The sequence below is a fragment of the Felis catus genome, chromosome X (assembly GCF_018350175.1).
Source record: "Felis catus isolate Fca126 chromosome X, F.catus_Fca126_mat1.0, whole genome shotgun sequence".
Lineage (NCBI taxonomy): Eukaryota > Metazoa > Chordata > Mammalia > Carnivora > Felidae > Felis > Felis catus.
Genome location: NC_058386.1, coordinates 101,520,126 through 101,533,021, shown reverse-complemented (window position 1 = coordinate 101,533,021; position 12,896 = coordinate 101,520,126). Strand labels below are relative to the sequence as shown.

Sequence of the window (12,896 nt, the reverse complement as noted above, 5' to 3'; positions counted from 1 at the left end):
CTCACTGAGGGCTCATATTTAATACTGCTGTTACAGAGGCGCCTGGGTGGCTTAGTCAGGTAAGCTTCCATCTCGATTCCAGCTCGGGTCGTGATCTCATGGTTCGTGGGATCAAGCCCCACATCGGGCTCTGTGCTGTCAGTGCAGAGCCTGCTTGGGATTCTCTGTCTCTCTCCCTCTCTCTCTCTGCCCCTCTCCCAGTTGCGCACACTCACACACACACACACACACACACACACACACACAGTCTCTCTCTCTCTGTCTCTCTCTCTCAAAATAAATAAATAAATAAATATTGTTTTTACATATGGATTTTTCCCCTCTAGGACTCTGCTGCTTTATATACTGTTAACCGGGCTCACAATTAGCTGGATCTTTAAACCAACCACGGGACTGGTTGACCTGAGAGTCAAGTCCCTTCAAGGCAAAGTTTCAATTAGCAGAGGAAGCCACAGGGCTGTCAAGGCTTGACATCCAGACCAAGAGCTCCTTTCTGCTCAGGGATACCTCTCAGGGAATGTGGTCAGGAGATGGGCACATTCCACCAGCTGGTGGCTACACAAATGACCTTTAATGCTAGTTTAGCATAAATATGTTGTGACATTTCAGACAAATTAATGTATTTTTACAAGGTGGGGCAACCACCACAAATTAGGCCAAATGGTTTGCCTGTAGGCCGGGTCACTAGGCAGAGATTCCAGAGCTTCTCTGCTGCTCGTACATCCCTTTCTGCTCCCCCCCCAAAAGAAATGTTTATTTCTCCCCAGAAACCAGTTGGACAAATGTCAGCAACCCTCAGGGATTAACCTTAGCCCTACCTTGGTGACACAGAATTCCAGGGTCTCTCTGCAACTGATAGATGCTGACTCTGACTGCTAGAACCTGCTCAAGGACTCCGTTCCGTATGTTGTGTGGTATGGAAAGGCCTCGGTAGTTAACATAGTGCTTCTGTTGTGTGGGTATAAAGCACCAGCTCCTTGAAAAATTACCGGGAAATGGGAGTATTGGACATGAGAAGGATATAAAAGGAACTGACAACCTAAGAGAGGGGAAAAGGCCCAGTTTGTGAACAGGCAGACCTTGGACTACTAAGTAGCCACGCATCTTTCATTTGAGCAGATTTCATAGACAAGCTGCGCAGCCAAATCAAATGGGAATTAAAGGGATTCTGTGTAGCTAGTACAGAAAGTGTTTCAGAACTGTTTCAGAAGCACAAAGGCCACTTTAGTCACAGGAAACTGCCAGAGGGTGACTTATTTGACAGAAAGGAAAACAAACAGACACAATGGCTGGTGTATTTTTGAGGCAATATTAAATCTAATAAACATGACACCGATGGTATTGACTCAAATCGGGTTGGGCAAGTTGGAGAATTTAACGGCTTATCTTCCAACTACCAGCCTTTATCTCAGAGGCAGCCTTGACAGCAGAGAACAGAGTCCAAAACATGTCCTTCTCTGACTCCTGCCAGGTGTGTGCCGTCCCCGGCCCCTGCCCTGGCCTCAGCTCTCAGAGCGGAGATAATTAGAACGTCATTTCTGCCAGCTTTGTTTTTTCTGGGTCACTGACTTCAGACTTGATCAAAATAGGAGTGCTATACTGAAATGAATTCATTTCCTCTTCCTCAGCCAGCCCCAGCTTATTTCCTGGGGGACCGTGCTCCATAGGACCAGCTCACACAGACAGCCTCTGTACAAGAGCGATAGTGTTTATGGAGATCCAAAGAGGGGGCGCACGGCAGAGGAGTGGGCACCCTCCACAGCAGCAAGCTCTCACTCTCCCTCTCAGTGGCAGGGCGCTGACAGGCACGGGCCTCAGACAGACGTGCTGAGGAACACATCACAGCAAACTGCTCCGGGAGCTGCTAAAGCCAGTGTTTAATGTTTATCCAATGGCCTCAGTCTGAAAGGCTCTGTAGAACATGCATAACACAACTCAGCTTTCTACTCCATTAGCATTCAAATTCCTAGCTGCCCAGAGACACATGGTACTGACCAGGGAAGGCCAGTCTATGTGGAGGTTGAGGGCACGCAGAGACATGCGGCAGAATGAGGTTGCGGGGTGTCTGGGAGAGACACTCCGAAACGGGGACAGAGAGCCCCAAGAGGTACGAGAGGGAAGGCCAAAGACAACCTTTGTCTTTACAACATCACCAGTTGCCCTCCATTAAGAGACAAGATTAGAGGTAGGGCCTTATCACACACTAACCTTTGTTCACTTCATTACTGACTGAATGTCAGGCCTCCTCCAGCCCGGGAGAGAGGGGGCCTCCCAGTGCAGTGGCAGTCCATATCTTCTTTTCAGACCTTTGGATTCAATGAGAAAAACAAAAGCTTCCCTGGGCTTTCTCACTCAAGGTAAGAAGAGTAGCCACATTACTGTTACTGTTTTGGCCAGGAATGAGCCAGATTTGTCTGCCTTTGTCCAACCCAAGACAAGAGCCATACAGTATAGAGTAAGTGGGTGGCGGGGCGGAGAGTGCTGTAACACAGTTCTCGGAGAAGTGCCCAGTGATGAAGAGCTGTCGAGGAGATGTCAAGGCAAGTATTGGGCTGACTGCTGTATCCAGGAAGGAACTAGAGTGGAGCCATGTTTGGTTGGCCTGTGTGTCCCAAGAGCCTAGCACACAGCACATGACACAAGACACACGACATGCACACACACGGACACACACACACGCGCGCACACACACCAGTCCTTTTGCCCCTCATTGCCATTAACGTGCCTTAAATCCATCGACATCTGTCCATCCCCCACTGTTACCATTCTATTTCAGGTACTATCATCCCCCACCTAGACCACTGCAGGAGCCTCCTAATTATGGGCCTGCCTCTTCTCTCACCTCCTCTTCCAATATGATCTCAAAAGCAGCCAGTGTGATTCCTCTAGAACCCAGCTATGTCACACTCTTGTTTAAAGCCCTTTAGTGATGTCTCACAGCCACGAGAATAAAGCTGCACAGGCACATCCCTTCATTACCTGGTGTATTAGTCTGCTAGGGCTTCCATAACAAAATACCACACACTGGATGGCTTTAATAACAGAAATTTATTTTCTCACAGTTCTGGAGGCTACAAGTTCAAGATCGAGGTGTTGTTGACAGCTTTGGTTTCTCCCGAGGTCTCGTTCCTTGGCTTGCAGATGACCATCCTTCTACGTGTCCTCACATGGGCATTTTCTCTACGCTTACACACTCCTAGTGTCTCCTCCCCTTCTTATAGGGACGCCGGTCCTGCTACATTAAAGCCCCACCCTAATGATCTAATTTAACTGTAATAACGTCTTTAAAGGCCCTGTTGCCAAATACAGTCACATTAGGGGTTACATGAATTTAGGGGGACACAATTCAATCCATAATACCTAGCCACTGTCTACCTCCTGATTCTCATTGCTCACTACTCCCATATGTTCAGCATATATTAGACTTAGCAAATTATTTGTAGTCACCTGGATGGGCCACATGTCTGTAAATTCTGGACCTTTATCCATGCTGTTCCCTCTACCTGGATGGCTTTCAACACTTCCCCCTCCCCACCCCACGCCATTTTCATCCCATTTCTCTCCTACCGGTCATTTCGGGTAGTACTTTCTCTGGGAATTCCCCACCTCCTGATTCCTAATCTGAGTGAAGGGCTCTCATACCCTCTCTGCTGTTTCTTTCTCATAACGTGGAGAGTCAATACCTAATGACCCTTCCAAGGGCTTTGCTAGACCATGAGTCACTTGAGGGCAGAGGATGTGTCATAGTATTCTTCTGAATCCCCAAAGCCTACCACAAGACTTAGCCCAAAGAAGGTAGTACTCAATGAAAGAACAGATCAACCCATTTGCAAGGGACAGATGGAGTGAACCAGGTCAAGCTAGATGGCAGTACATTACAACTTAGGACCCCATGTCACCAGCTGATAGATTGTGCCTGAGTGTTCCACAAGATGGATGCTATGTCTGTGCTAACGGAAGGTCCTGTCCCCAAAGGTTGCTGTTAGAGTAAAATCTAGTTTCTCCAGTACCATGTTTTCCAGAAGCCTCTATGACTTTGTTCTTTCATGTATCTACAGAATAGTAAGAGAGAACTGTATATCCTAGTGACACAGAAGCCCTAGAACGTTGGTCCTCAAACTTGAGTGTGCAGCAGAATATGCTGGAAGGCTTACTAAAACACAGATGACTGGGCTCCCACCCCCAGAGTTTCTCATTCGATAGGTCTAGGTTGGGGCCTGAGAACTAACATTTCTAACAAGTTCCCGGGTGATGCCATTGCTGCTGGTCCGGAGACCACATTCTGCAAAACGCTACTCTAGAGGATCCTTCTGGAATTATTGAAAATGAATTTACATTATGCTGAAAATAGTAAAAATGATAAATAGGTTTCCCCAGAAAATGTGATCAACCATCCTCCCCCAGCTTTGCCAGACCAACGTTGCTGAAATTCACGAGATAGGGAAGCGATAAGCCAATTTTTCTTTTAAGGTAAAACTGCCCCTGGAAAGAAATTGTAACCTAACGGTGTGTGTTCTGCTCTTTTCGCAGGTGCGATTAGAGTGGCCAACAGACCTTGCGGTCAATCCCATGGACAATTCATTGTATGTCTTGGATAACAACATTGTGCTGCAAATCTCTGAGAACAGGCGCGTGCGGATCATCGCGGGGCGCCCCATTCACTGCCAGGTGCCAGGCATCGATCATTTCTTGGTCAGCAAGGTGGCAGTTCACTCCACTCTGGAGTCTGCTAGGGCCATCGGCGTGTCCCACAGCGGGCTGCTTTTCATCGCCGAGACGGACGAGAGGAGAGTGAACCGCATTCAGCAGGTCACCACCAATGGAGAGATCTCCATCATAGCCGGTGCTCCCACTGACTGTGACTGCAAAATTGACCCCAACTGTGACTGTTTCTCAGGTATGACCTTTTTAGCAATTCACCAGCTCCCTCTCTGTTTCCAAAAGAAAAACGCGCATCAGAAGAGTCAAAAGGAAACAGAGTGTTGCCTGTGGACCCTGGGATAAGCGAGTGGAGAAAGCGATGGGTTGGGGTTACGAAGCCTAGTGTCTGGTCGTTGGTCTGCAACCAGCCGACCAAGTGATGCTGGGCAAGCCCCAAAACCTCTTGGGGACTCGCTTACCTCATCTGTTAAAGAGGTCACTTGTCTCGGTTTTATCACCTTGCTGGCTTTAGGATAAACTAGTGTAACAAAATCTTGATACGGTTAAGTTAAGATCACTATATGAATGTAAGATCATAACACTGTTTGTACTTTGGAGAAAAGGAAAGTAGGTAAAACCTGAATTTACTGATTTACCCAAGGCGAAACTCACTTCCCCTAAGTGACTGGTTTCCAAATTAACCGTGTTTGCTATTTGAAACCCAAAGAGACTAGAACAAGCTGTTTGGAGGACATAGGGGCAAAATAAACTCCTACAGTGGATGTTTCTCAGGACATCATTCTGCTACTTTGATCGCTTAAAACAAACAAACCAAAAAACAAACCTTTCTCCCTAACCCGTAGTGCACTTTACTTCCAACTGAACTATATTTAAAAAAGAGCCTTTTCCCCCAAACATGGAGCAGATATTCCAGATAGCAAACAGTCCTCTAAATGTCAACCGATACATTTATTGCTGGGATGTGGCGATCCCTCCATGCTACCTGCAGTCCTGTTAAACTGCTCACCCAGGCCCGAATCATTCTCTTAACCTTTGCCTTTCCTTGGGCCAGAGGAATCAAGAGTGAGCAACTTGGTCAGTAACGACTTTGGATCAATATTTCCAATGTTTTCCTGGACAATTAGTTTTATAGTTATTTTGCTAACTTATATTTTTCATTCAGGGCAAATCTGATGTTTATTCCAGTTATCAAATTTGATGTTCTGAATAATTGCTGCACTTACAGACTTAGTGTACTTTGACAATGTGACCATGGGCATGAGCCAAAGAAGGGTCCTCTAGGCACAGTAGAATTGCAAAGTCCTGAGGCAGGTCCACAAGCACTGACACGCATGAATCGCCTGGACTTCCAGCCAGATTTCGTGTGGCTCCCATTACCCGCTGTTTTTTCGCATCTTGCGATACGATACTGAACGGCAGGGTAGAGGATGTCACAAAACCGGTGTTAACTGAGATAATCGCATCTCACTGTTCGTCTTCACTGGTACTGACTCAAGAATTCTGAGGAAGTTTCAGATTTGTCAAGGGAGGGGCATGCAGAGAGTGTTGGTTCACTGGTTGTTCCCTTTAAAATGACTACTGATGCACAGCGATTTCTCTTTATGGCTGTGTTCTTAGAAATGCTTGCGATGACGATTATTAAAACCACGGTCTCTCTCTCACAGGTGATGGCGGCTATGCCAAAGATGCAAAGATGAAAGCCCCTTCCTCCTTAGCAGTGTCACCCGACGGTACCCTTTATGTCGCAGACCTTGGGAATGTTCGAATTCGTACCATTAGCAGGAACCAGGCCCACCTGAATGACATGAACCTTTATGAGATTGCTTCACCTGCTGACCAGGAGCTCTACCAGTTCACTGTCAATGGAACCCACCTGCACACCTTGAACTTGATAACAAGGGACTATGTATATAATTTCACCTACAATGCCGAAGGTGACTTAGGTGCAGTTACCAGCAGCAACGGCAATTCTGTGCACATTCGCCGTGACGCAGGTGGGATCCCCCTTTGGCTTGTGGTGCCCGGTGGGCAGGTGTACTGGCTGACCATAAGCAGCAATGGAGTCCTGAAAAGAGTGTCAGCCCAAGGCTATAATCTGGCCGTGATGACCTATCCTGGAAACACAGGGCTTCTAGCCACCAAAAGTAATGAAAATGGATGGACGACCGTTTACGAGTAAGTTTCTCATTCTCAGCGTAGGCTTTGTTAAGCTTTTATTTGAAATGGTATTATAGTGGGGAAATGGCTTAGTAATTGCCGGGGGTTGCATGCTATTTTCTCGTAAGAACCACAATAAAAAAAAAAAATCAAAAGTCACGGAGAAAATTTTACCTAACTCCTAGGGTTCAAACCCATTTCTCCAGAGCAGTTTTGCAGAGCATAATAGTAAAAACATAGATTGAATGAAGAAGCAGGTGTGGCACGGCAGGAGACAGGAATGAGATAGAAGTCCATGTACTCAAGAAATTTACAGCATAGCTGGGAAAACAAGGTAGAATTTCATTTAAATAACAAAACTAAGAAAATAGTTTGAAAGCAACAAAGAAGCAGTGTGGCTTCACTAGTGTTTATTGATCCCCGTGGGGTTTCATGAACGAATAAATGAACGTGTGCCCAGCCCAGCCAAGCCCAAGTCAGTTATAAGCTGCTGTGGGAGGTAATAGAAATCAGAATATAAGAACTAGACCCTGGAAAGCAAGTGTGAAATATGTAGGGCAAACGCTGAACAGGAGTGGCTGCACTCCATTGCCTGCTTCTTTGAAATGTGGAGCCAGACACCCCTGTACAGGTCTGGGCTTCCTCGGTTTCCCTGCACGAGTCAGAGAATCTGGCATGTTGCAGCGTTCACAGACTGGACCTGGGATGGCTTTGTTTAACTGGGAATTAGCACAGGGTGTGTCTGACAGCAAGCTTCTAGGAGGTGTCACGACACGGAAGGAGACCATTGTCCTTGCCTTTTCAAGCACGGACAACCTTGTTTGCAAGTCATCTCACTTAGAAAGCTAGTCTGCCAGCCCTTGGCAAGCATCTTTTCCACAAAAGGGAATTGCTGAATTTTTAAGCAGTGCACTGAGTGAAGATCATCTATGGAATCTGAACCCAGAGTCCGCAATGGCATTAAAGTCGAAAAGCGTGACAAGTGGAAATGTTAAGTATGAGGGGTTCCCGGTGTGACTGTTCTGTGAGGAGGCAGGCATCGTGAAGGGGCTTTGTCCAATCTCCTGCAAGCCTCCAGAGGAAAGGGACAAAACAATTGGCCTTCACATTTTGGATCGTTTCCCAAAGAAATGCCACTTACACAAAAAAGCTGGACAGCTGTTTTAGTTTCGCTTAGAAATACGTGTTTAGTTGTTGCTGTTGCAAGTCTTACTCTGTTTTTTGAAAAATTTCTCTTACATCTTAATAAGAGTCATAAGAGCCCCTGTTCACTGAACGTCTACTATGTGCCAAGTAGTAGGCTAGGTGATTTCCGTACATCATTTTACTTGATCCCCAGAATAACCACATGGGATAGGTGCTCCTGGTGTGCCTATTTTATGGATGAGGAAACTGAGGCACAGAACGGTTAACTTGTCCTGGTTCACACAGATGTCCAGGATTCAAACTCCCAACAGTCTGCCTCAAGAGCCCAAATTTGTAAATACACTACCCTGAAGAAAGATAAAGTTTCTAATGAGAATGTCTTTTTCAAAAGTTCATGCAACATCCCACCGCACCTGAAATTAAACAACTGTTTCGGAAGCTAATGGTTGACTTCGGTCAAGCAACAAGAAATGGCTGAAGTATTAACTACTTTTCAAAATAACAGCTCAACCATTCATTCACTGAGTCATCGATTCATCACATTGTACACTTTACATATATACAATTTCTTTGTCAATTATACTTCGATAAAGCTAGAGGGGAGAAAAACCAAAAGTAACCAGTTTATTCAACAAATATTTATGGAGCACCTAATCAGTGCCAGTCAGTATCAAGTACTCTATCCCCCTGGGGCTGGGGATTCAGCTGTGAACAAAACAGATAAAAATTCCTACCTTCGGGGCACCTGGCTGGCTCAGTCCATAGAGCACGCAACTCTTGATCTCAGGATTGTGATTTTGACCCCACGTTGGGCATGGAGCCTACTTAAATGTTTTTTAAAAAATCTCTACCTTTGTAGGGCTTACATTACGCTGGAGGGAGACAATAAAATGTACAGAAGTTCAGATGGTGATAAAGTCCTGTGGAAAACTAAAGCGGGGTAAGGGAGATCAAGAGAGCGGGGCCGAAGGGGTTTTTATTTTGGGCTGCGTGGTCAGACAAGGCCTCACTAAGAAGGTGACATTTCAGTAAGTCCCTGTAGGACATAAAGGAGTAAGCCATATAGATATCTAGGAGGAGGGAAGAGAGAGAACATTCCAGGCAGAGAGGCTGCAGGGCCTTTGCACTTGCTATTCTTACTCCATTCCAGTCACACTGGCTGCAGGTGAAGTGGCCAGGCCTACTTTATGTAGTACTCTGTAAAGACTTTGACTTTTATTCTGAAGTGAGATGTAGAACCACTGGAGAGGTTGAAGTAAAGGAATGATGTAATGTGACTTAATTTGTAAAGAATCAGTCTGTATTGAATCCATCAGACCGTCTGGTGGAAACAGGGGAGCCCGGTGGTGGAGAGAGGAGGGGTCTGCGATACTCCAGGCAAAAGATGACAACTTAGACCAGGGACTGAAGGCAGCAATACGTGGTAAAATGCTAAGTATATCTTAACGGTAGATTTAGCAGGACTTACTGATAGATTGGATGTGGAGTGAAGAGAAAGAGGGTTAGAGAGAACTCCAAAGGTTTTGGCCTGCACAACTGGATGTTGGACTATTGATCAACACGAGGAAGAGTGTGCAAGGAATACATTATACTGGGCAGGAGATCAGGAGTTCAGTTTGGGATATAATCAGTTTCCTTAGACATCCAAGTGAAAATGTCAAGTAGACAATTGGCTATATGCATCTAGAATTGAGGGGAGAGGCTGGAGATTTCAAATTTGGAGATCCACATTTGGTACCCACCAGTGGTTAGAGTGTATTCAAGCCATGAGATGGGATAAGAAGAAAAGATGATGACTAGACCTGGAGCACACCAACGTTTAGAGCAGAGAATATGAAGAGAAACCGGCAAGCGACCAAGAAGGACAGCCCAGTGAAGTAGCAGGGAAAGCAGGAGAGTAGGATGTCCTGGGAGCCAAGTAAAACAGGAAAGAGTGATCAGCTGTGTTAGATACGCTGGATAAGTCAAGTAAGATAAGGACTGAGCATCGACCATTCAGTCTAGCACTGTAGAGGTCATTGTTCACCTTGAGAAGGGCAGGTGCCGTGGCACCATGGGGGACAAAAGCCTGAGCAGAGCTGGTTTCAGAGAGAATGGATGTACACATGTTCACAGCAGTGTTACTCATAATAGCCAAGAAGTGTGAAGAACCGTTGTCCATCAGGACACAAGCACACAAACAAAATAGGGTACATCCATACCATGGAATGTTATTCATCCATAAAAAGGAATGAAGTTCCGACATACGTCACAACATGGATAAACCTCAAATACATTATGCTAACTGAAAGAAGCCAGTCACAAAGGACAAATATTGTATGAAGTGTCCACAAACGGCAAATTCATACAGGCCGAAAGTGATTGGTGGTTGCCTGGGTCTGAGAGAGGGAATGGGAATTGGCTGATAAAGAGGATGGGGTTTATTTCGGGGGTGATGGAATGTTCTAGAAGTGGTAGTGATGATTGCACACATTGTGAATGCACTGGAAGCCACTGAATTATATACGTTAAAGTTTATTTCTTGAAAAAGAGAGAGCGCATGTGCGAGCAGGAGAGGGGCAGAGAGAGAGGGAGAGAAAGAATCCCGAGCAGGCTCTCAGCACAGAGCCTGATGCGGGGCTCGATCCCACCAATGTGAGATCATGACCTGAGCTGAAATCAAAAGTCGGATGCTTAACCGACAGACCCACCCAGGTGCCCATAAATTGTATAACTTTAAAATGGTGGCTTTTATGGTATGTGAATTATACCTCAAGAAGAAGAAGATGATGATAGTGGCTGAGAGGAAGGAGATTGGAGACAATGAGTAAAGATTTCTTAGGAGTGCAACCATTGTGGGAAACAGTATGGAGGTTCCTCAAAAAAAAAATTAAAAATAGAACTACCCTATAATCCAGGAATAACACTCCTGAACATTTACCCAAAGAATACAGAAACACTAATTCAAAAGGATATATGCATCCTTATGTTTATAGCAGCATTGTTTACAACACCCAAGATATGGAAACAGCCCAAGTGTCTATCGATGGATGAAAGGATAAAGAAGATGCGGTGTGTGTATACAGTGGAATATTACTCAGCCATAAAAAAGAATGAAATCTTGCCATTTACAGCAACATGGGTGGAGCTAGAGAGTATGATGTAAGCAAAATAAGTCAGAGAAGGACAACTACCATATGATCTCATTCATAGATGGAATTTAAGAAACAAAGGAAAGCAAAGGAAAAAGAGAGAGAGAGAAAGACAAATCAAGAAACAGACCCTTAACTATACAGAACAAACTGGTAGTTACCAGAGAGGAGGGGGGATATAGTACGGGGATATAAAGAGTATACTTACCATGATGAAAAAAAGGAAAATTATTAAAAACTAAAAAAGGTATATTCTTCGCACTGTGTTCGGGGGAAGCTTCGAAGGGAATACCAGGTTATTTAACCTTTGGATCAAAGCTATTGGCACCATTTATGGATCTGTGGTAACTTTTTTTTTTTTTTTGGATTTGATTTCAAGGGTAAAGGATGACATTGATATGGTTGCAATAAATTATGTGATGCATGTAAGAAGAAAAGAACTCTTCTGAGAAGCTTTGCTGTAAAGAGGAGCAGAGAAATTGGAGCAGGGGTAGGGAGAATGGGGTAGGCTGAAGGAGTTTTGTTCTTAATGAGCAACGTAACAGTATATTTGTGTACCGATGAAAATGATCCAATAGAGAGGGGAGAAGCTGACAGTGCCAGATAGAGAATAGAATATTGTGGTCAGATCAGGTCGTGCGCCTGGTTCCCACTGGCAGCACGTTGATGCAGGCACCATGTGGCAAGCAAGATTCGGTGCGTGGAGCCCAGGCCTGTTACCAGGACTTGACTGGCAGTGAGTGAAAGGTATCGACATCGCTGTTGCCAAATAATCAATGTTGAGCCTCTAAGAGGTGAGAAATGCAGGCATTCACATGGGGGTAATTATGGAGTATTACAGCCACAAAGTGACATTAGAAGTTATTTTAGGGGCCCTTGCATGGCTCAGTCGGTGAAGCGTCCAACTCTTGATTTCGGCTCAGGTCACGATCTCACGGGTGGTGACTCCGAGCCCCATGTTGGGCTCTGCGCTGACAGGACGGAGCCTGCTTCGAATTCTCTCTCCCCCTCCCTCTGCCCCTCCCCTGCTCACGCTCTCCCTCTCTCTCTCTCTCTCTCAAAAGAAATAAAAACTTTAAAAAAATGTTTTAAAAGAAGTTACTTTGCAAATGAGGAAACTGAGGCCCAGATAGGGACACACTCACCTCTTCACAGTTGCTCACCGGCTGAGCTTTGAGTCAGGTCTTTGAGCATCCAGTTCAGTGTTCTTTCCACTACTACCCTCACTGCCTTCCAGAAAAAAGAGGAGGATCTGGGATTGTTAAAAGTGGCCATGGGAAGTCTGAGGAGCTAGACTTTCCCTCCAGGAGCAGGGAATGAGGAGTGTGATAGCACCATGAGAGAGAAAGGGGGCTAAATACCCACTTCTTCCTCCTCTCACCTTAACTCCAGCCAGGATTATGCTGAAACCCTCCTAACTGAAAAGCATCTGTGGAGAGAAAGCCCGTCTTCCTCCTGAAGCAGTCCATTCTGGTGCCGAACGGCAGTGCCCAATGTGACACTGCCCCTGTCCCTTCTTACCCGCACAGAAAAGCATGAGCAGTTTCCCACCCTGCACGACGTAACTGATTCTTCTTACGGTCTTCTCTATACAGAGTCTGACTTCTTTCACTTTTATCCTCCAAGGCGTTAAGCCAGTCCTGAACACTCCTTCGAGTTTTTCTCTGTCCTTCTGAAGCTGGGGAACCCAGAATTGGAGCCACTATTCTAGTCCAGGGTCAGAGCCCTGCCGAGGTCGCTAGAGTATGGCTGGGCCGCTGCTGCCAGGCCCTCCTGACAGAACTCGAGCGTTTCTCCGAG

At 45.7% G+C, this 12,896-nt stretch overlaps 1 protein-coding gene across 3 annotated transcripts in view; it reads left to right on the top strand.

The window, feature by feature from the left end:
* Positions 1–12,896, top strand: part of TENM1 (teneurin transmembrane protein 1) — a 786,286-nt gene that overhangs the window by 735,976 nt on the left and 37,414 nt on the right. For all 3 annotated transcript variants that reach the window (XM_011279454.3, XM_011279453.3, XM_019824255.2), the window contains 2 exons: positions 4,531–4,897; positions 6,327–6,837. In XM_011279454.3, the coding sequence (XP_011277756.1) occupies positions 4,531–4,897; positions 6,327–6,837 (878 nt within the window). The remainder of the gene's footprint in view (positions 1–4,530; positions 4,898–6,326; positions 6,838–12,896) is intronic.